Below are 21881 nucleotides of genomic sequence, written 5' to 3' on the forward strand. Positions count from 1 at the left end.
CACTATCGGCAGCAGCTTGAACAGTGTGCGACTGTTGCGTAGAAGTTTGCATTACGTGTTTATTTGTCGCTTGATCCCTTTTTGCTTCTTGAGCTAAACTTAATTTCTTCGTAGAAACCGTCGAAGTATTAGCATTTGGTGTTTCAGGACTGGTTGTGACAGTAGTCGCACTTGACACTGGTGTCTGCGCTGCAGATTGCTGCTGTATCAACTCCGGCAATGTTTGAGAAAGAGTTCCGACAATAAGTTCACGTGTAAAGAGACTCCTATTCGCACTTTCGCGTTCAATATTTTGTAACTGTGAGTCAGATAAAGTAGTGGTAATGCATCTGTAAAAAGGAGGCAAAAAGAACAAAGAAAAACCATGAGTAAAGATAGGCTTACTATTGTATGAAAATTAAAAAAAGTGACATCCATTTCACACTCAATAGGATCATCTTAAAATATTACTTTTAGCAACTATGACATGCAGTTTTGAATGTTTTGAACAAAGAACTAGTATGTACATATATCATGTATAAGCATGTCTAAAAAGATACAGATATCAGTTATTTTAACGAATATTCATTTCCTGATCCTAATAGTGTAATTTAACGTTAAGTGTTTTTCTTGCAATCAATTTGAATTTCAATAACATGTCTAAGTTTTAATGTTAATGTATATTGCGTTAACATCATTAAGTGATGTTAAATGATCATATTATCAAATTTTATAATATAAAAAAATAACATACGTTGGCAATAGAAACATATAGTTCTGTGAATTGGTGGATGATACGCCGGACGGGTTGGCCACATTGGTTGCATTATTATTACTACTCGTACTATTTGCTACCACACTGGTTATAGTACTTCCTCCTCCTCCGCTTACGGAACCGATAGGCTGATTCTGCCTCCTAGGTAACCGCTCCAATTGCTGCCTAGCAACCTGAAAACATATTTTTATTCTACTATGTATTTAACAAAACATAATTTTAAATAGTTTACTAACAATCTTGTGTTCTAAATAAAATTTTCTGAAAATTTCAAATTATACATACTCTAACTTGTTGTCGTTCCAACTGTAGCTGCATTTGCAATTGTTGTAATTGTGATGGTGATGATGAACTCTGACCAGTTACAACACCACTTCTACGAACACCAGATAATTGAGAGAGTAATTCAGCAATTGGATCTATACCATCTCGACTACTTGGACTCAATCCCCCGGACGAACTGAAATGCATATTGGACCTGCAGGTCCAATGACACGCCAATGAACATTATCTAAGATGAGATGATGATGATGAACTGAAGCTGAAACCTTATTTGATGTATTTTTCAAAAATTTTTGCGACAAAACGTATTTTCCATTTTAAGAAAACAAAAATCACACATTGTAATATCCATGTGTGATTACTAAATGGTATTTTAATAAATGATAAGTAATGACTTCTAATATTAAAAATTATAGTACAAATGAAAAAATGTTATTGAATAAGATTACATGCATACAAATGTGACCCTCCAAAATACACATTCAATGAAGTGATACATTTACATATATGTAATAATTTATGTTGGTAAGATATCATATTACATTACTTATGAAATATTCAAATAAACAATAAATGTACTTATGTATAAAAATACAGTACTTTACTTCTAAGATATATTGTAATGTTTACTTTAAATTAAATTTACTATGTAAATTAGCATACATACCTGCGAGGTCGTGGCCCACCAACAGCTCTAGACTGATTTGGTATCCGTCTACTATTACTATGTCTACTTGAAGATGGTTCATCGAGAAAAGAGATCAAGTCTCTTGGTCCACTACGATGCTCCAAACTCAAGTGTCCTCCAAGATCATCAGTCACATTATTAGGATCTGCTCCTGGGGTACATGCACATACTGGACAAACCTATAATAAAATTATAAAAAGAAATTTTCTTGATAATGCAATATCATAAACACTTAACTGTACAAAATACTTTATTATACATACAACTTCAAAAGAAGTATCTGGGTGATCTGCAGCAACATGTTCTTGCAATGTAGCCTCAGTAAAACCCATTTTTGTACAGTAAGGACAAGTTAAAGATTGTGGCTGCTCTACACTTACTCCTTCTCCACCATAAAATAATTCTATTCATTAATAAATGAGAGAATTAATTGTTAAAACTATGTCATATTTAAAATAATAATCACATAAAGATTTGATAAATGTCTCACCAAAATCAGATCTAGTAAGTATACACTGCATAGGATGATCCGTGAGGTGGCTTGTAGTATTGGCACCCCCTTCGTAGCAGCTGGCACACAAATCATAATCGTAGCACACGAGGCACTTGTATCTGCGACCCCGAAAATGCCCCTTTAAGCAGGAGTCACAACTTACCCCTGAAATAAACACAATCTTAAATTGATGTTTCATATGTAATTAATACTTCATAACAATCAAAGTAGTTTAATCATATTACCAAAACCACAAAAATAAGAAAACATTTTCATATAATAATATATATATGTACCTGATAAATAATACACAAAGGAAAGGTACTGCACAATGTATATATTTAGAATAAGAGCTTTGAAAGAAAAATACAGTTGTTCCTACAAAAGATATTTATATGTACCTTATACATACATATGTGTGCAGTAACCTTGAACCAAATCTATAAAAAGTAACTTGCTTAAGTCTACTTTTAAATCCGTCTGCAAGTACATACAATTCTTCTAACAAAGGTTGCTCCATATTTTCATAAAAATACACATATAATTCTATGAATATTAATAATTGATCTCATATAAATAATATAAATAGTAATGAATATGTAATGCAACAAAATCATATCAATACAAACATTAAAAGAGTGCACAGCATATAATTTTTTATAGTTACATACTGATGGATATAATATTAAAAGTCTAACCTTTGTTTTTTATATTGGAAGTACCTATATTTAAGGCTAGAATACTGTTTCCCTTGAAATATTTTTGTGGCTTCATGTATTTCTCTACAGTCTATCATTTACTAAAACTTAAATTTTTGCACATAATGCATATATACATGTAGCACAATAATATTTAATGATACATGTGTAACTTATATATACACAACTTGTAAAATATATCAAAACAAGAGTGGTATTGCTTTCTTGCAATGTACATTACAAAGATTAATATATTTGTACAAATATAATCAGCAATAACACTTTTGAACTTTAATATATTAATTGTAATTTCAATTATGTAACATGCATAGATGCAATGCGAATGTAAAATATCATGTATATTAATTATATTTACATATCAGGTTATAATTATTTTGACTTTGCTAATGTCATTATAATATTTAAATTTGAAAAATCCAGTATACTCTATTCTTTAATATTACAATTGTTATCACAATAGAACAAATAATTTGCTAATATTTAGAAAGTAGATTTAAAATTTAAAAAAGGTCAAGAAAAAAACTGACTAGAATATGAAGAACGAAAGGAATATGTTCCAATATGTTTTAGAGCTCTAACATTATCAGAAAGAGAAGGGGATTGAACAAGAAAACTAATTTCAAAGGAGTCAGCTGGTAGAGTATTCTGACAGCTGATCAAAAAATATTTTCCCTCGATTTTATATATCTTATAAAAATGAGGTATTGAAAAGTGATGACACTGCAAAAAATTCATTGAAATCATCAAAGAAGAACATTGCAAATTCACAGAAATTGGAGTAATTTTTTATAAGTGCTGCCATCTGGCCTCTGACATTAGACCCTTTGGTACAGGGCTCGCAAGAAATGTCTTACGAAAAATCTCATGCTTCGCAGATTTCGTAACCTCGACGACGAGTCTGCATAAACTTTCTACATATAATTCCAAATCCCCATGATCCAAAAATGTTACCATTAATGTAAAACAAATTTAGCAAATGCAAATTCGAGGCTGACTTGCTGATCAGGAACAGCACACACGTACGTACCTTCATGTCGATTCATTTTCCGTTTAAAATCTCATATACGCCGATAGCGCGGGGTCTCGCGATCGAACAGTTTACGAAATACAATTACTGCTCTCCACTGCGTTAGCTCTTCACGTCGCTCAGTACAGCAGACACGATGGGAAAAACATTAATCGTCAAACAAAAAATTTTTCGTTAGAATTTCCAGCGTAAAACCTAACCCAACTAGGCTACCGTGACGTCACACTAGACCTACGCTCCCGGAGAATGTTGCGGGCAGGGTCTCTGTCATTGCGACGTTGCCACCTGCTTGATAAATATACGCGGGAAATTGAAATATTATTAAGTATAGTCATTTGTTAAACGTCTGTCGTTATACGAACTGAAACAATTTCTATTAAATACTTTTGTAACAGAGATATTGTCCTTTCAAATCTATATAAGAAAAAAAATATTTTGTAAGTAAAATAAGTGATTTTATATATATTATGAATATATTATATATGATACTAAACTGCATTTAAAACAATTAATAGAAATTTTCTTAATAATTTATAACTATTTTAACGGTATTTGAAATGATAATCTAAAGAAATAATGACATTATTTGAAATTGCTGTTAAATAAATCGATATTTTACTCAATTCTAAATAAAAATTTAATTTTAAATGGAGTATAACCACTTTTACACTACATGTCTTAATAAGACTGTATATACATTAATAAGATCGTGAGAAAGCAAATATGAAATAAATTAAACAGTACAGTATCAAATTAATTGCTAAACACTTGATTGCTAAGGTACTATATTAAAGAGTGTTTTAAGTACTTTCCACTCGAACAATACCAGCCACTCGATTGGCAATCTATTTTCATAGTTTGTGCCGAAATCTGGCAATCTGGCACTCCTTTTACGAACTTTTCCGAGAGTTTCTCGTACGACTTCGTACTCTTCCGTATATAATCGCAAACTATTTCGTGAAGTAGCTTCATTTATCGAACAATGGCGATGGTGCTTGGACGCGTTATTATATATGGTGGCAAGGGTGCTTTAGGCTCTACTTGTGTTTCAAAATTTAAATCGAAAAATTGGGTAAGTGATCAACCCAAGAATTTATAATAAAACTAAAAAATTCGATCGACGTTTATATTAAAACTGACTACATTCTTTGAAAATTCCAGCCTTTACAGTATTTCCAAAAATATTTACTTGACAAATATTGACAATTAGTTTTGTTCAACTGAAAATAAATTGTAAACCACTTTTGTATTTAGTAAACGATTCATTTTGCATATTTACTAATAACTAATTTCAAATAACTATTAAGCGAAAGTGAATGAACACAAATTGCTATTACGCAAGATTTATCTTACAAAATACATAAATGATTGTATTTCTAAAGTACTTAATGGTATTTTTAATTATTTCGCTATTATTACACTATTTTAAATGTTATAACATATAATATTATGTTTACCAATACTAATTATTACGTACATACATACAATGTTTTTTCATTGAATTGTAATTTATATATTGTAACTTATAAAATAAATTATATTTAAACAATTAAATGGTAACATTGTATAAATATATCTTTAAGAATGAAATGCCATGATTGCTGAGTAATCTTGAAATATATAGGAAAGTTACCTCAAGGCCAAAACTGGTAAACCAGAACCTTTCACAATACATCATAGCTTGTATCTAACAACTAATGTAAAAATTTGAAATTTTATTACGTTTATAACTTGAAGAGAATATTTTTTATCATAAAAAGTATATTATATTTCTACTCTATAAAATAATTGTACATTTTTATAAAATTATATACATTATATATAAATAAGATTTGAAGAAAAATTATTATAGATTTTTTAAAATATATTATTTATATAATCATAGTGGGTTGGTTGCATTGATATGAAATCAAATGAACAAGCAGATGCAAATATAATTGTGAATCATGAAAGCAGTTGGCATCAACAGGTAATTTAAAAAATTGCTATATTACATTAAATGAAAGTATATAATTTTATATAACAATATGTTTTTGTATGTTATCTAGGAAGTTGATATTCTACAAAAACTTACAAATATCTTAAATGGAGATAAAGTAGATGGAGTGATTTGTGTTGCTGGTGGATGGGCTGGTGGAAATGCTGCAGATAAAGATTTTATAAAAAATAGTGAACTCATGTGGAAGCAAAGTGTATGGAGTTCATCCATTGCCGGTAGTATTGCTGTACATCACTTAAAAGAAGGTGGATTTCTATCATTGACTGGTGCCAAAGCAGCATTAGTAGATACACCAGGTAAGAAGTTTTATTTAGTACTGGAAGTTAATTTTTTTCATTTTTGTATATACGAGGTTTGTTCAAAAAGTATCACGAATTTTGAATTTTCGCGGGTTACGTATATTCGAATTTCGATCTTTTTGTGGCTTTATGTTGGTACTCATGTCTCTCACTTATGCCGACAAGCTCGGCCATTTTGAATGTTCACTTAATGGTTGACAGCTGCTTTGCTTGCACGTGTTTTGGATCGTCTTCGATTTTTATCTATTAAGAAAAATGGATCAAAGAACCTGTATCAAATTTTGTGTGAAAAACGAAATTAAGTGCGCGGATGCATTCCGAATGTTGACTGTGGCATACGGAGAAGCTACCTTGGACCGAAGCAACGTTTATCGGTGGTACAAAATGTTCTCAGAAGGCCGAGAAGATGGGAACGACAAAGAGCGTGCCGGACGCCCGAGCACTTCAACAACAGACGAAAAAATTAATGAAGTGGAGAAAATGATATTGGCCAATCGTCGAATCACCGTTAGAGAAGTTGCTGAGGACCTAAACATATCGATTGGCTCGTGCCATTCGATTTTTATCAATGATTTGGGCATGAGACGGGTCGCCGCGAAATTCGTACCAAAATTGCTCAATTGCGACCAAAAACAGCTTCGCATGAACATTGCTAATGAGATGTTGGACTCTGTCCGCGACGACCCAAATTTGCTCCAGAGGGTCATAACTGGTGACGAATCGTGGGTTTATGGTTATGACGTGGAAACCAAAGCTCAATCATCTCAATGGAAGCTGCCACACGAACCAAGACCGAAAAAAGCGCGCCAAGTTTGGTCGAATGTGAAAGTTTTGCTGACAGTTTTCTTCGATTGCAGGGGCGTGGTGCATCATGAGTTCTTGCCACAGGGTAGAACGGTCAATAAAGAATATTACCTGCAAGTTATGCGCAATTTGCGCGAAGCAATCCGCCAGAAACGCCCGGATTTGTGGAAGAACAAAAATTGGCTTTTGCACCACGATAACGCCTCTGCTCACACATCCTTGCTTGTGCGCGACTTTTTGGCCAAAAACAACACACTAATGATGCCGCAGCCACCGTATTCCCCAGATCTGGCCCCCTGCGACTTTTTCTTGTTCCCTAAACTGAAGAGGCCCATGAAAGGACGACGTTACGCTACGCTTGACGAGATAAAGACGGCATCGAAGGAGGAGCTGAAAAGGATACAAAAAAATGATTTTTTGAAGTGCTTCGAAGATTGGAAAAACCGTTGGCACAAGTGTATAATATCTCATGGGGATTACTTTAAAGGGGACAAAATAGATATTCATGAATAAATAAATAATTTTTGAAAAAACACAAAATTCGCGATACTTTTTGAACACACCTCGTATTATATGACTTTATTAAAACAGGTATGATTGGCTATGGAATGGCTAAAGCTGCGGTTCATCATCTTACCAAATCCTTGGCAGCCAAACAGAGTGGTCTTCCAAAGAATTCATTAGTTAGTGCAATTTTACCTGTTACTTTGGATACACCTATGAATAGAAAATGGATGGCCAATGCTGATACATCTGCCTGGACTTCACTTGAATTTGTAGCAGAGTAATTAATGTTTTTTTATCTCTGTTTCATGTTACTCCATTTATTTGTTACAAAGATTACGTTTTATTTAATAGCCTCTTTTGGAAGTGGTCACAAGGTCAGGATCGTCCTGTTACCGGCAGTCTTGTGCAACTAATTACCAAAGATAATAAAACACAATTAATCGCCGTTTAAACAGAGAAAACTGCATTTTTGGGAACAAACACATTTCTGGGTGCTTCCATGACAATATACATACCTGCTGTAAATGTTTCATGTTTCATGTTCAATGTTTTTTCTTAATAATTGAATCTTGTATTTTTGAAATATTTACGTTTTACGTTATATATATATATATATATATATATATATATATATATATATATACATATATATTTTATATATTATAAAAATATATATATATATATTTTTTTTTTTAACTTTATATCTAAATATGTAAGAATACTTTTATCCATACCTTTCAATATTTCTATTAACACTGTATTCACTCCAATATGGGAAACCTAAAACAAGAAAACATTATTCTTAAAAGAAATGTAACAAGTTTGATATAAGTTTTTGTATTTATTTTTATATAGATGTAATATATTTTATACAATTAAACATTCCAGAGCTTCTTTCATATCTGTTGTATTAAGAAAAAATGTTAAGAAACAAATAAAGAATAATACTTCAACGCACTACCGAGTATAATTTTTATTGTTAAATAATTGTGTATCATTTAATCAGTTACTTGATTGCTTTTTAAGAATTACAATTGTAATATATCCAGATATAAACATGTAAATAATTACTTTTTTAAAAATAAATTGGAACTACGGTTATAATTAATTAAATTTTACATTTACATGTATATAAATATTCATTATTAATATAAGTAAACAAATATGTCACTTCTGATAGTACTACGCAAGTGCCCGGATAGCTCAATCGGTAGAGCATCAGACTTTTAATCTGAGGGTCCAGGGTTCGAGTCCCTGTTCGGGCGGTAATTTTTTTCCATACGAAAACTGATATTTTTTTATCAAATTATTCATATAACCATGTATTATAAATATGAATAATACGATACAATATTTTATGTTTGTATAAAATGCAATAAGAGTTTGGAAGTATTGAGATTCGGAAATACAATTGAACATGATGTAAACAATATTTATTTGAAATAAGTACAATGGAAAGTTTATGTTTAACATCCACTGTAGATTCTGAATTTATATAATGGATATTTCATGTAGTAAATAATTAAACATTAATTTATTAATTACAATCATCTAAACTATCAATAACATACTGATACTTTTTATGTAACTTTGAAAATGTCAGCCAACATTTGTTGTTCCTCTGAAACAGAAATGTGTTATTATAATATATAATTGTGCTTAATAAAAATATAAACAGACTATTTCAAAAACTATGTGTTACATACTATACAAATTATTAAATTGGTCACAATTAATTAAGTCATATTGGTAATTATTTTAATAATATCCTTTACCTTGTTGTTTGCGTGCTTTCTCTGCAGCCAGTTGTGCATCTCGCATGGGTTTTTCTCTCAGTTCTTTCTCCCGGCGAGCATTTTCTATTTTACTGAACCTTCGATAATGGTACATTCCATAAAGAATTCCAGTTAAGAGAAAACTCCATCGAGCAAACTGTATAAAACATAATTATTTACTACAATATAATCTTATCTAAGAGAAGCAATTAAATGTAGCATATATGTAAATAAAGTTTAAAAAACTTAATAAATGTTTTAATAACGCTATTTTCTATTTAATTGTTTTAACAAGATATACTATTCAGATAACACTTGTTTGGTGTTGGACTTATCAAGAAGGTTATAAAATAACACAAATTCATTCTAGACAATTTATCTTTAGATGTAGTAGCATGACGGAACCAACACAAATTAAAAGTTTTTTAAATATTTTCACGAATATTAAATTGATATCATTTTGTTAAATTCCATAAAAATTATGTAATATAATTAATTTGAAGACACACGTAATGAAATGCGTTTATTTTTGTAAGAGTACAAAGTATGCACAAATTTCTTTACAAAAAACGATTACATTAGAATTTTAAATACAATTTTTCGAAATTTCAAAACTACTTAGAACAAATGACGGTACTTACTTTAATCAAAGGGGAGACTCGCAAGGGTCTTGGTCCTGCCTCAATAGTCGACATTTTGCAAATGGGCTTGGAAACAAGAACTTCGACTAAAATTATTGTCAAGCCCTCTATAAATTGGATACCGCGGTATTTTCAAAAACAAAATATCAATAATCATCATTTTCCTAAACTTAACTACACCGTATGCAGTATTCATGTGCGCAGCTGTATTTATTTCACTGTAGTCAACATTCATGCAAATAACATCATAGCGTATTGTTTGTAAAACTCTAAGCGTTTGGTCTAACAATAAAAGGAATTTATTTTGTGTTTTTAGAACTTGCGAGAATCGGCTACTCTTCGTAACCCTCTAGTGATATATTCGAGAAGCATCGACAGTCATCGCAAGTTTTAGTACCTCTCGGTAATACTCATAGTCATGGATTCTCAGTGAGGATCGTTTAACTCTCTCTTAATTTTCGGCAGTAAGTAAAATGGCGTCATTGTGGATGGTGATGTCTTTGACGATTTCGTTATTTTTAACACCTTTTCTTATGTTTTTGCTTGCTATTATATTTCTGGCTTCTATTGGAGAGTCACTTGGCGTTAGAAGATTATACATAAAATTGTTGCTAGCACTTTTCGAGGTAAGACATTTACTAAAAACACACAAATATGAACTAATTGTTATGCTGTACAGAACAATTTTGAAAATCGTGAATTGAATTGGCAATACCTGTCTGAGTAATGATATACTATAAAGTTATGAATAGAATATCTATCATCGTCCATACAGACGTACAGATTAAATCATTTTTTAATAAACATTTCGCAATAGAACTTGTCGACAAGAACACGTGTTAATTATAAAAATAGTTTTTCAAAAATGTAACAGTTCCAAATTATATTTAGGATCCCTTTTGAATTCTACTTGCATAGTTTGACTTAAACATCGAATTTAATTCGGATGTTAAAGCTCACGCCACCTTCTAAATCCTTTTCTTGAACAACTTCTTGTTAGTGTCCAAGATATTTCTGACAACTGTGTTTACTTATTGTTAATAATGTTTTATCGTCAACTATATTTCGAAATGTCGTTCAATGAAATCTACCGTCACATTTATACTAGTTGAACTTTTCATAATACTTAATTAACGACCAACAAGTAGTAATAATTCGATTTATAATTTAAAATGTCAAGAGAACATTAATAGTAATTTCTCTTGTCTAATTTCACGGTATTTACTGTTTATATTTTACAAGACATGGTTTTTTGAAACAAAAGGGTGTGTTAAAAGTATGTTCAAAACCACGTTGGTCGGTGACAGTAATGAAAACGTCAGCCTCACGAAATGAATTGATGTGAAAAATGTGATGAAAGATGTTTACAAAACTACCTTATCCAGTTGTTATCGTTTAATTTATTAAAAAAAATAAATTTTTAGAAATATTAAATAAAATATAATAATAATGAATCACGAAGAAACTGCGCGGCCACATATAATCGAAGTTATCGATTATAGCAAACATTTTAAAAATCAGTAAGACTCGATCTTTCCCGGTCCAATGACAAGTATTTTTTAGTCGTTGATAACGATTTAACATATTTATTTTATTTTTACTGACCTTACAATTCGATTAACGATTTTCATCTAACGATATAAAAATATTGTGTTTGCGTACATTACTCATGTATGCGAATGAATGCAATTTTCATGTACCTATTTATTGTTTTATTCGTGAGTGCAGAGTTGACTCACATAATGAGTATGCAGTGAAATATTAAATTGGGATTAATTTAAGTATACTTTGGCGAAGTTACGACGATATTACATTGCACGTAACAAATTCGTATCGATTTAAAGCCGTCAACAGTGAAGTGCTAGCCTCGAGCAATTCGTGCAACCGAGTATAAAATCTAATGTTTTCGAAGCAGGGTTCTTTATAGACGTTCAAGTACATACACTAAGCTATTAGAGGAAGTATTTTGCGTGTCATATCCAAAAATCGAACTTTAAAATACTTTTTATAACGTTTTAAATGTGCAGAATGCATGTACATATGTTCATAGATGTTTCATGATTACGATATCGAGGAATACAACTTTCTCGGTATCTCGTCGGCACGATCCGAATATTAATAATTTCCTGTCAAATAATACGATCGTATTGTACGCACATTCTGAAAATAGAAATCGTGATTACGATTTAGAAATTTTCAGAAGAATATCTGATTTGCACAATAACTGTTTAGAATTTTGTTTATCGTCAAGGATATTATGATTATGATTTTTAAAACGAAATCGTAAACAATTGTCTCCGATTTTACGTAAATTCACGATTTTCAGTGTGTACTATTTAAGCTACTCAATTAAGATAAACGTTCTGAGTAAGACATTTGTTGTTTAATCTTGATCTTGGTTAGTCATCAATGGTTATAGGGGGGACGAGTAGGCACTACATTTATTAGACTCTGTTCTAGATGTTCTTTCTATTATCATAACTGTTTCGTTGATCAACATGTGATGAGGGAAATTTGTATAAAGATCGATAATTGTCAGTGCAAAGTCCGTTGCTGAAAATAGATAATTCAATTACACTGTCCAGATAATTTTTCTCGAAAGTAACTAAAATTATTTTAATTTTAAAGAATAAACCATAAAATGTTTCTATATAGATTTAGATTTTTTTTTTTTAGACAAATTGAACAATTTCTAAGAACGAATGATAAAGCTAATTTAACAATAAAAGTTACCCTACAAATTTATATTAAAAACGATTTTTAATTCTATTTTGAAAAGAAAGTGTGTCCACTTGAAACAATATTAATAGTCTTGATTACTCTAAAACGAACTATGAAACCACTTGACATTTATTTTGTCTTGGATATTGTTTCTCACCTTTAATGATAACGACCATAATCAAATGTTCTGTTCCTGATAGATCGCCTTGTGTAATTTTCCGTCTTAGGAGATCCACTAATCTTTCTATTGTGAAAGAAGGTCGTTCACCGCATACGTTACAACAACGCGTAGATTTCGTTTTGTTTCTAGAAAAGACCAATCGATAATTAAACGCTTTCGTACATAGATTAAGCAAGACGTCTAAATTAAAAGTAATATGATTTTAATGAAATGATCGTTTGTACAAAATATCAGCTTGTTCGTCATAAGACCATAACAGATATAAACGCGACAGTACATCTCGAATAAATGTACAAATTTAAGACGAATCCCGTTAAAAAAAAATTGTAGAATTTCACCAAAAGAACATAAATTACGATAAATGTGTTGTTTTCCCAAATGGTTTTTAAATTCGGCGCGAAAGTATTATTGGATTATTTTATAGATACGCGCATATTATAAACAAGATTGAAGACAATGTAGATTTAAGCCCAACACAGTTTATTTTGTCCTAAAGTTTATATAATAATAAGCCACTGAAGACGTATCTAAAATCGGAATGCGATCCTAGAAGACCGTAATGTTGTAATTGAGATTTGACTAGTTGAGCAATTTGTCCCCGTATCGGACCAGACTTTTTGTTTGATCACACATTTTGCTCGTGATCGCAAGTTACTGATCAATTCAAAGATTCAGCTGTAAATTCGGCGCAAAAATATTATTCCATTATTATAGACACATAAAACATATATATGCGCACCCGCTTTGCGCATCAGGAGCCTAGGAAGGACCGCCTTCCTCACAGATACATATGTAACGCGTATTTGTAGTGGTTGGACGGTATTTCTGTACCGAGTGCACCCGTATCTCTTATGGCATAGTACGACACAGTACGAAGGTTGACGTTATTGTACCGTAACGTGCCTAAACAGTTGCTTATTATTCTAAAGACAACCGAAAATCGAGGAAATCGAATGCAAAGTCCAAGCAATCCTCATCTCGTTAAACGTGCCCTTTATCGATTGTACTTTGGCCACTATTATCAAACATTGCAATACCCAGGGCAATGAAATAACTTCTTAGTCCGACGAAGCCCGTGCCGGTAAAACATGTGTATCGGAATCGGTAACCTTTGACACCGTATGAGGGAAATGGAATTTTATAACTTGTAATTGTGATTAATCAGATAATGTCAATGTCTATTTTTTTTTCGATCCGACCAAGACCTAATCCAGACTTTCCGTTACACGACCGTTCATTGATAAACTTCTCGCATCCTTGACCAAAATTTACGCGCGAATTGGGCCTTTGGTTTCGTTCAGAAAGAAAAAGAAGGAAAATTGCTGAAAGTATTGCGTCATGTGTTCGCGAGCAAAAACCGTGCCTGCTAGCGTACAATAAAAGGACACGATTGATTGCTTGCTTGCTTGCTTACTTGCATGTGGCAAGTAAATTGATTGTACATCCTTATCGAAAAAATAAAACGACGGGACAGGTGTTACGCGTGATATCTTTTTGTTGCTAAGATAAACCCGTTAGACCTATCACTGACGAGTGACAAAAAAAAAAAGTATGTATAATTGAAAGTAACAGCTCGGTTCGAACGCCTAATTTTTTTTTTTAGTAAAGACGTTTACACTCAGTGGAACATCACTTTCTCAGATTCTTTCGCTCGTGATCATTGTGATCGATCGATACAGTCCATTACGTTTCGTTACGTTTATAATGTACATTACAATTATATGTACGAATGCTTGTTACTCGACACATTAATTGTTATTACGAACGCAAACACTTTGAATCCTTATTTTGTTTCGAGTGTTTACAAGCGCTCCGTCAATCAATGTGGTCCGTGTAGTGAACGCTTATGGGTGTTCGCCGAATATGATTACAGGTGCAGTTACGAGATTTTACCAACTTGGGTACGATACTACCCTTCAAGTTTTTTCTGCTCTTTTTCTTCTAAGGTCTTGCATTTTCTCAATTACGTCAATATCCACTTTTTCTGCTCTTTTTTTTTCTCTCTTTTGCATTCTCGATAAACGCTGCATTGACAGATATACTTTAGTTAGTTGCCCCGAGATTGAACAAAAACATTGATTTGCATGTACATCGAATATCTTTCAATGCGTATTCGCTTGAAATCCAATATAATGTCGTCTACTGAATTATCAAGTACGAACTTGAAAGAGCTACGGTTAAAATTTTGAGAGAGTTATCTGGTTTTATCAGTTGGCAAAAGCTCGATTTGTCTCGATACTTGAGCACTTGATATGCAGATTACACGGCAAATATAGAAAATCAATAGGAATAAATTAGTTTTTAAGCGTCTAATCGATCGACCGAGATTAATTACAATTTATTTCCACCTCTGCACTCTGATAATGCAAAGTAATTAATTTGATTAGTGCCGAGATTATTGAAATAATTCTTTTAAACGCGCATTATCATCGAAACGGTCAAAGTTATATTAGCGACTGCAGAATTTGCAAATCACGATGTATTCAGGTTGCACTAACATCCGGAGACAAACACAAATCGCGATAGAATTGAAACGTAAACGTATTTTCTCACTTGTGCTTATTTTATTCTTATTTTTAATATTTTTTGTTTCTCTTTTTCTATCCTGTAACCCGAATCAATGGATATTCTTATTTGTCGCGCACTTTTCAAACGTTATTCTTCGTATTCCACCTCGTATTCTACCTCGTTTCTCATCACTTCGAATTGAAAAATCTTCTTGTCTTGTTAAAGAATTTAAATTCAATGGCTCCATTGTTTGTTGCTTATCGCGTTTTATCGTTCGAATACCATTTACCTTTAGTAAGAAGGTCATAGCATGGAGTTTTTAGAAGCGTTGTAACACTTTTCTGGATGATTGCCGACAACGGTTTTCATTTTAGTATGGTAGACAAAACATCGAATACGTCAAGAAGAGGAATGGTACATGGAATCGAATCGCTGACGAAGAACCCGAGCCGCTCGTCGAAAAACAGAGTACGCAAACTTCCATAGAAACCGAGTGCAAGGTGCAAAATGGAGTTCTAAGCAACAGCGTGATAGCCAGATCAAAAGACTTGATCTTGGTACCAGAGCCAGAGATGCAGAATCACAGGAATCATTTAAAGGAATCAACGGCAGAAGAAACACAAACATCGACAACCGTTGGTAAAAATGAGGTAATTTTCCGTTTACTACAAAATACACTGAAAAAATTTGCATAAAACAATTGATTCTAATCGTTTTTGTTTCAGAGTCTTATCCGGAGAGATTCCTTCGAGACATTAAAAAGGGAATTTGAACCTGCAATCTGTTTGGATTACATCAAAGCTGGTGTGGAGGCTATTATCGAAGATGAGGTGACATCTCGTTTTGAAGCAGAAGAGCTCAAGGTAATGTTCATAGTTATTCCGAAAAATTTAACCAGAAAATGTTCTCGTTTTGCTAATGATATTTTACGATTTTTTATTTCAGAACTGGAATCTATTAACTCGAACAAATAGACAGTATGAATTTATTTCCTGGAAACTAACTGTGATATGGATGTTTGGATTTGTTATGCGATATTGTTTCCTTCTTCCTTTGAGGATATTCATATGCTTCATAGGGGTAAGTTCAACAATTTTTCGACTAATTTATAGAAAATAATTTGTTATTGAACAGAAACTGAAGAAACATAGTAGAAAAAATGTTACTTCGTAATTATATTTTTATGAAAGGGTATTATTTTAATTTGATTGTATGCAATGAAGCTTCTTTAAATAGTTTACCTCAATACTAATTATGTATTTTAAATTTACAAGTCAACTAATATTAAAGCTTCCTAGGTACAGTATCTTGTAATTACAACATTTTGTATTGCCTCACTACCAAACGGTTTTATTAAACAATGGACATACAACAAGGCTAGCCTCATTGCATTCAGGTTAATAGCCCAATCTGTATCAGCTACAATTACAATCCATAATCCTGAGTACAAACCAAAACCTGGAGGCATGTGTGTGGCAAATCACACTTCCACAATTGATGTGTGCATCTTATCCACACAGACAGCATTCTCTTTGGTAATATACCATTATGAGGATACCAGTAAATCATTTTTATTTTCAAAATTCGCCTGTCATTAGACGCTGTTTCTATTGGGAATCATCTCGTTAAAATATTTATTTGTTTAGTATGTTGAAAGTACGTCTTTTGTGTTGTCTCTTTTACGTCTGTATGAAAATAATCAACCACTTTCCAGCACTAAAAAACTAAAAAAATTACACAACACAATTTTGCATCTTTCATTCCACAAATCCTCCAAAACAGTACATATTGCCTATCAACAAAGTTGAAACGCATTAGTAAATGTTACAGGTAACAGTGCCCTGTAACTTTGCTTTGCAGGTAAAACTACTCAGCAACGATACAGAGGGAATCCGTTTCTCAGGTGCAAAGCTTATGGTTTACAGGTGATGTGGCTGACAGTATGTACAGCAGTTGTGGGCTACATTCCAGAGGGTAGTTTCAAACGATGGCTGAATTACAAAGTCTCCATAATGTGCTTCGGTGTCTTATCGAGCGCTCTGTCGTCAGTAATCACCTACCATAACCCAGAGAATCGACCTATCAGGGGCATATGTGTGGCTAATCACACTTCTCCTATTGATGTTCTGGTACTCATGTGCGACAATTGTTACTCTTTGGTACGTTGTCTACATTTTGTTAGTAGGCAATAAAAACTATTCCTCTGAAGTTCACCAAGGAAATTTTACGAGATTTGCGCATGCTGCTTTCTTGTAGGGGCTCTTTTTGGTAGACACAAATTCATACAATAGGAGATTAATTTTCTAGTGCTTGCAGCTTACTGTCTTTTATTTCATTTTTTTATGTTTTATATTCTCATTGGTAGAAATATTTGTTTTGTGCCGTCTCAATATCATTTATAAAATGTAGCTTTTTGCCGCACTTAATGTACAAAATAATTTATATATTATCCATTAATAAATCTTAATTCAGATAGGTCAGAGGCACGGTGGATTCTTAGGAATTCTACAGAGAGCTTTAGCGCGTGCTTCTCCTCATATATGGTTTGAACGGTCCGAAGTTAAAGATAGAGAAGCAGTGGCAAAAAGGTAAATTGAACAAAATTAATTTCGTCTTGATATAAGTATTATATTTCAGTTAAACTGATATTTTTATTTTTTTTGCATTTTATAGGTTGAAGAAACATGTATCTGATCCTACAAATCCACCAATTCTTATTTTCCCAGAAGGAACATGTATAAATAATACATCAGTTATGCAATTTAAAAAAGGTAGTTTCGAAGTTGGTGGCATTATTTATCCTGTTGCAATAAAGGTAAGTTTGCACATATGTGTAGTACAGTGTTATATAGTAGTATACAGTGTATATAGTTGTTTGAATAATGAGTTAACTTTAATGTCTTTTATAGTATGATCCAAGATTTGGGGATGCATTCTGGAATAGCAGTCGATATTCGATGATACAATACTTATATATGACTATGTCAAGTTGGGCTATAGTTTGCGACGTTTGGTATCTTCCTCCGATGTATAGAAACGAAGGGGAGAGCGCAATCGATTTCGCAAATAGGGTAAAATCTGTGATAGCGAGACAAGGGGGTTTGGTTGACTTACAATGGTATGTTAAAAATTGTAGAACAATTTTTCGTATTGATAAAAACTAATGAAATAAAATTGTTCTTTATAGGGACGGTCAACTTAAAAGAATGAAACCAAAAAAGGAATGGAGGGAAAAGCAGCAAGAGGAAATCAGTAAACGACTTAAAGTAGAATGAATCGAGTCATCTCTAGTCGCACCTTCACGATCGATATAATGTGTGATATTTTGTTTAAACAAGAACATTTCGTCTGATGTGCTGTTTTGTATTTCTCTATGGATATCTGATTGATGAGGAAAAGATAGTCCGTATGCATCATTCAATCTGTTTATTTCCTCAAATATGGTACGTTAAATTTTATTAAAATCTTTTATACGCGAAATGATCGATAAATTTATATAAAATTGTTTCAATTTATCAAATGGAATTTTCAACATTTTACGTCGAAATATAATTTTTATTTCCCGACGTTAAAGATTAACAGCAAAATCGTTCTTAAAGAAAATTTCTTGTAGTACAAAACTTTGATTAATATTATAATTGAATTAAATAACTAGAATGCTGCAAGTACCATATTTGTCAATTTTTAATAATAAGATTCAATGAGACATTATAAATTTATTATTTATAGATAATGAAATATCTAATGTGGAATGGTATGTCATGATGTGAAATATCTTGCGTGCATGTGTGTATGTAGCATCGAAATCATCCCACTCTTAATCTTACATTTTTAAGTCACCTCATCCCATTACTTTAATAGATGGATTAATCCATTTGATATTATTTAGAAAAAATTGCATTTCTTTCTTTTTGTTAAAATGATAGGGAAAAATATTACTGTCTCGATTGTAGTCTAAAAAATAAACTATTTATTCATATTTCTCAACGAAAGAAGTTAGAATATATTAGGGTTATACTATTGCACCCATCCCTTGGAGATTATTTAAAATGTCACACGCATTGCAGTCTAATTAAGATCGCATTTTACATATTTTCTATTTTTATAATTCACACCAACAAAATTAAAAAAGTTAGTGGATATGCACACATTAATTAAAATACAGGACTCCCACCTTGATGAATGTTTACCAATAAAAGATTATAGACTTTACTCGCTACCCATACAGTATTCTACTCATTTTCAAAACGACATTTTAATTGATTGTTTTAATTAAAGTTAGGTATTATTTAATTGAAACACTAAGCATTGAATAAAAGGATAGTCAGTTACGTGTTTGCTTTCTTTTTTATCAAATAAATATATGTATTAATGAAAATAAAAACTAAACTGGTCACACTGAGAAATGTAACATTTTACATTATATTTATAGGTTGTTGCAGAAATAAAAATACGTTATAAAAATAAACTATTTAAACAGCCAAATAGTCAAACAAGCGAATAGAATAATTTAGTTTGAAAATTAGTTTAGTAAATTGTTTACGTAAGAATGATGGTGCTACATGCGATGTCATTATATAATTTTTATATGAAAAGCGCTAAAATGTTTGTACGTGAAATTGTATATGAAAATGTAGTTGAAGAATACCATATATGTACATACCTATCACATTAGTTCGATAGTAGCATTGAATACTATTAAAAAATACTTGTGCTAATCCTTCAATTGTAATTCTGCTTCTATTAGGTATTAAACGTTCTGAATATAAAATGGTATACTAGTCACTGATATACTTACATCACAGAAAGATAGAGCACAAATTACCGATTAATTATATATAATTGTTATACAATCATTATGTCTGATTATACTTTTTATTTATTATGTTAGCTTGTATATTAATTTGGTACCTGTACGATATATATCCATAAAATTTACAAAGACCACTAGATGGTACATATGACTTTATAAAAGTTCTGTACATTTTCCTTAAAATAATTAAAAAAATGTATTCATTAAGTGACTTAAACAATGATTCAGTACATGTACATAAAAGTTTCCACTTCAATATTAAATATATTTATTTATTAGAATCTTTTGTAACATAATATACAAAATAAAAGGAATGAATGTTACTTACAAAAAATTTTATTGATTCCAAATTCCAAGATATCTAATCTTATAAATTGATGTTCTATTCGTGTATATACAACAAAATATAATTAATAAAAATTCTTCAGCCAATACTTTCTCCAACTTTATTTTCTTTTTCCTCGCGTTCAGATTCTTGTTGATTTTCGTACAGTCTAATCAATTCCTCTGTTGCTGTAGATTTGTGCATAATATATTTACCAAGTTCTTTCTGAAAATTGATAAAATATATAATGTTATTATAAATAATACGATATAAAACTATTCAGTTCAATATAATTATTTAAATAGAAATTAAATATTGACATTTGGGAAGTTTGCGTGATTGAGAGATGGATCCTTAAAGGTAAAAGGTGTCCAAGGTCCCTGAATAGAAGGGAAGTTTGTATGCCATAATTTCAGCAATCGAAGAGATGAGCCATCATGATACTGTGTTCTTAATAATTCCATAAACTGTATAATGTCTTTATGACTATATTTGGCAACATTCATCCATTGTATCTCACCGTTTACTAAAATATGTGTAAAACATTCATAACATTAATAGTGTTCTTACTTTTCCAAAAATAATACTCAACTTACAATATTCTGCTTTTATAACAGGAGATCTGTGTCTTCTTGGCTTAACATATACTACTACTCCAGGATTATCTTTTGCAAAATCAATTAAATCATTTTCTAAAAATTGCCTACACATATTTAAAACGTTTTTTTACATCGCTTGAAATAATTGTCACGAAAGTTTTGTACGTGAGAAAGTAATTTTCATTCAATCTATGCACTCGAAGACTACGTGACACGACAGGTTATAATTTCCGATAAAAGGAATAACATGAACGTATTAACTTAACGAGCGAAAAATAAATTAATTTGTTCCGAATCAGTCGTATAATCAGTGAGTGTCACATAGAAAAACGTTCGGCATAAAGAGATTAAAAACTTAAAAATAGCTTACCTAATTCCCAAACTTGAACCGTGATTTTTGCAAAACTTTAAAGTTATTCTCTGTAATTGGCATACATAGCGACCGATACCAAGGCCAAATGGAGCACGTGGATATCCAAATTTAAGGAATAAATTACTGTGTACCATTTTTTCTGATGAAAATATAAAGAAAACTTTCTTTACTCGTCCACACGACTTCTTACCTCAATGTTATCCGACAGACGCATGCCTGTGGCGCTATCTATAATATTTTCCTCTTCCGGTATAACTATATAGATTGCTCTTTCATCTTGTAAATTATTAAAATAAAAGTGTATGGCCCGTAAATTGCAAATCTAGCTCATAATTATTCATACAATTCTTGACATTTGGAAAAATATTTCTTG

At 31.6% G+C, this 21881-nt stretch overlaps 5 protein-coding genes and 1 non-coding gene across 11 annotated transcripts in view; 3 read left to right on the forward strand and 3 right to left on the reverse strand.

Moving 5' to 3' along the window:
* Positions 1 to 4188, reverse strand: part of LOC143145207 (E3 ubiquitin-protein ligase KCMF1) — a 6201-nt gene extending 2013 nt beyond the window's left edge. Inside the window, exons 1-7 of one of the 2 annotated variants that reach the window (XM_076308361.1) lie at positions 3964 to 4188; positions 2215 to 2382; positions 1988 to 2127; positions 1704 to 1903; positions 1040 to 1214; positions 734 to 927; positions 1 to 329 (exon numbers count right to left, since the gene is read on the reverse strand). The exon at positions 1 to 329 is cut by the window's left edge and continues 110 nt beyond it. In XM_076308361.1, coding sequence (XP_076164476.1) covers positions 1 to 329; positions 734 to 927; positions 1040 to 1214; positions 1704 to 1903; positions 1988 to 2127; positions 2215 to 2382; positions 3964 to 3979 — 1222 coding nt within the window. In that variant the 5' untranslated portion in view covers positions 3980 to 4188. Of the gene's footprint in view, positions 330 to 733; positions 928 to 1039; positions 1233 to 1703; positions 1904 to 1987; positions 2128 to 2214; positions 2383 to 3963 lie in introns of both variants that reach the window. The other variant, XM_076308360.1, reaches the window with a different exon arrangement.
* Positions 4189 to 4879: 691 nt separating this feature from the next.
* Positions 4880 to 8110, forward strand: Dhpr (dihydropteridine reductase). Of its 2 annotated transcripts, XM_076309834.1 has the most exons (5): positions 4880 to 5035; positions 5849 to 5932; positions 6012 to 6258; positions 7657 to 7849; positions 7924 to 8110. In XM_076309834.1, exons 1-5 carry the CDS (start codon positions 4946 to 4948, stop codon positions 8021 to 8023), a joined length of 714 nt encoding a protein of 237 aa, XP_076165949.1. In that variant the 5' UTR covers positions 4880 to 4945; the 3' UTR covers positions 8024 to 8110. The 2 variants fall into 2 exon arrangements, with proteins under 2 accessions (XP_076165949.1, XP_076165947.1); XM_076309832.1 differs by lacking the exons at positions 4880 to 5035; positions 5849 to 5932 and adding an exon at positions 6463 to 7522 and having other exon boundaries at positions 6132 to 6258.
* Positions 8111 to 8764: 654 nt separating this feature from the next.
* Trnak-uuu (transfer RNA lysine (anticodon UUU)) lies at positions 8765 to 8837 on the forward strand. Its single transcript has one exon. It is a non-coding gene; the product is annotated as a tRNA-Lys (tRNA).
* A 151-nt stretch (positions 8838 to 8988) lies between these two features.
* On the reverse strand, positions 8989 to 10256 carry Atpsyne (ATP synthase, subunit E). The gene is made up of 3 exons (XM_076308737.1): positions 9989 to 10256; positions 9348 to 9504; positions 8989 to 9193 (listed from the first exon to the last, which is right to left on the reverse strand). The coding sequence occupies exons 1-3, from the start codon at positions 10040 to 10042 to the stop codon at positions 9153 to 9155; spliced, it is 252 nt and encodes an 83-aa protein (XP_076164852.1). The 5' UTR covers positions 10043 to 10256; the 3' UTR covers positions 8989 to 9152.
* A 186-nt stretch (positions 10257 to 10442) lies between these two features.
* Positions 10443 to 20388, forward strand: Gpat4 (Glycerol-3-phosphate acyltransferase 4). Of its 3 annotated transcripts, none has more exons than XM_076308734.1 (10): positions 10443 to 10614; positions 15773 to 16048; positions 16124 to 16261; positions 16344 to 16478; positions 16703 to 16933; positions 17324 to 17557; positions 17871 to 17986; positions 18072 to 18213; positions 18308 to 18516; positions 18586 to 20388. In XM_076308734.1, the coding sequence occupies exons 1-10, from the start codon at positions 10462 to 10464 to the stop codon at positions 18671 to 18673; spliced, it is 1722 nt and encodes a 573-aa protein (XP_076164849.1). In that variant the 5' UTR covers positions 10443 to 10461; the 3' UTR covers positions 18674 to 20388. The 3 variants fall into 3 exon arrangements, with proteins under 3 accessions (XP_076164849.1, XP_076164848.1, XP_076164850.1); XM_076308733.1 differs by having other exon boundaries at positions 16697 to 16933; positions 18586 to 20387; XM_076308735.1 differs by lacking the exon at positions 17324 to 17557 and having other exon boundaries at positions 10444 to 10614; positions 16697 to 16933; positions 18586 to 20386.
* On the reverse strand, positions 18013 to 21705 carry Mrpl43 (mitochondrial ribosomal protein L43). Of its 2 annotated transcripts, XR_012991676.1 has the most exons (5): positions 21506 to 21705; positions 21133 to 21239; positions 20857 to 21062; positions 20540 to 20761; positions 18013 to 20387 (listed from the first exon to the last, which is right to left on the reverse strand). XR_012991676.1 is itself a non-coding variant. In XM_076308736.1 (4 exons), exons 1-4 carry the CDS (start codon positions 21640 to 21642, stop codon positions 20636 to 20638), a joined length of 576 nt encoding a protein of 191 aa, XP_076164851.1. In that variant the 5' UTR covers positions 21643 to 21705; the 3' UTR covers positions 20464 to 20635. The 2 variants fall into 2 exon arrangements, 1 of the variants encoding a protein (XP_076164851.1); XM_076308736.1 differs by lacking the exon at positions 18013 to 20387 and having other exon boundaries at positions 20464 to 20761.
* Positions 21706 to 21881: the final 176 nt, after the last annotated feature.

The sequence above is a fragment of the Ptiloglossa arizonensis genome, chromosome 4, assembly GCF_051014685.1.
Source record: "Ptiloglossa arizonensis isolate GNS036 chromosome 4, iyPtiAriz1_principal, whole genome shotgun sequence".
NCBI classification, from domain to species: Eukaryota; Metazoa; Arthropoda; class Insecta; order Hymenoptera; family Colletidae; genus Ptiloglossa; species Ptiloglossa arizonensis.

Bases quoted from the DNA above. Each gene is read 5' to 3' on its own strand.
- Dhpr (XM_076309832.1), top strand. From the start codon at position 6,517: ATGGATCAAAGAACCTGTATCAAATTTTGTGTGAAAAACGAAATTAAG. The intron at 7,523-7,656 runs GTATAATATCTC...TTATTAAAACAG, and splicing joins GAAAAACCGTTGGCACAAGT to GTATGATTGGCTATGGAATG. The intron at 7,850-7,923 runs GTAATTAATGTT...TTTATTTAATAG, and splicing joins TCACTTGAATTTGTAGCAGA to CCTCTTTTGGAAGTGGTCAC.
- Atpsyne (XM_076308737.1), bottom strand. From the start codon at position 10,042: ATGTCGACTATTGAGGCAGGACCAAGACCCTTGCGAGTCTCCCCTTTG. The intron at 9,505-9,988 runs GTAAGTACCGTC...TGTTTTATACAG, and splicing joins GAGTCTCCCCTTTGATTAAA to TTTGCTCGATGGAGTTTTCT. The intron at 9,194-9,347 runs GTAAAGGATATT...TTTCTGTTTCAG, and splicing joins GAAAGCACGCAAACAACAAG to AGGAACAACAAATGTTGGCT.
- Gpat4 (XM_076308733.1), top strand. From the start codon at position 10,462: ATGGCGTCATTGTGGATGGTGATGTCTTTGACGATTTCGTTATTTTTA. The intron at 16,049-16,123 runs GTAATTTTCCGT...TTTTTGTTTCAG, and splicing joins CAACCGTTGGTAAAAATGAG to AGTCTTATCCGGAGAGATTC. The intron at 17,558-17,870 runs GTACGTTGTCTA...ATCTTAATTCAG, and splicing joins GCGACAATTGTTACTCTTTG to ATAGGTCAGAGGCACGGTGG.
- Mrpl43 (XM_076308736.1), bottom strand. From the start codon at position 21,642: ATGGTACACAGTAATTTATTCCTTAAATTTGGATATCCACGTGCTCCA. The intron at 21,240-21,505 runs GTAAGCTATTTT...AAATATGTGTAG, and splicing joins GGTTCAAGTTTGGGAATTAG to GCAATTTTTAGAAAATGATT. The intron at 20,762-20,856 runs GTCAATATTTAA...ATCAATTTTCAG, and splicing joins ATCACGCAAACTTCCCAAAT to AAAGAACTTGGTAAATATAT.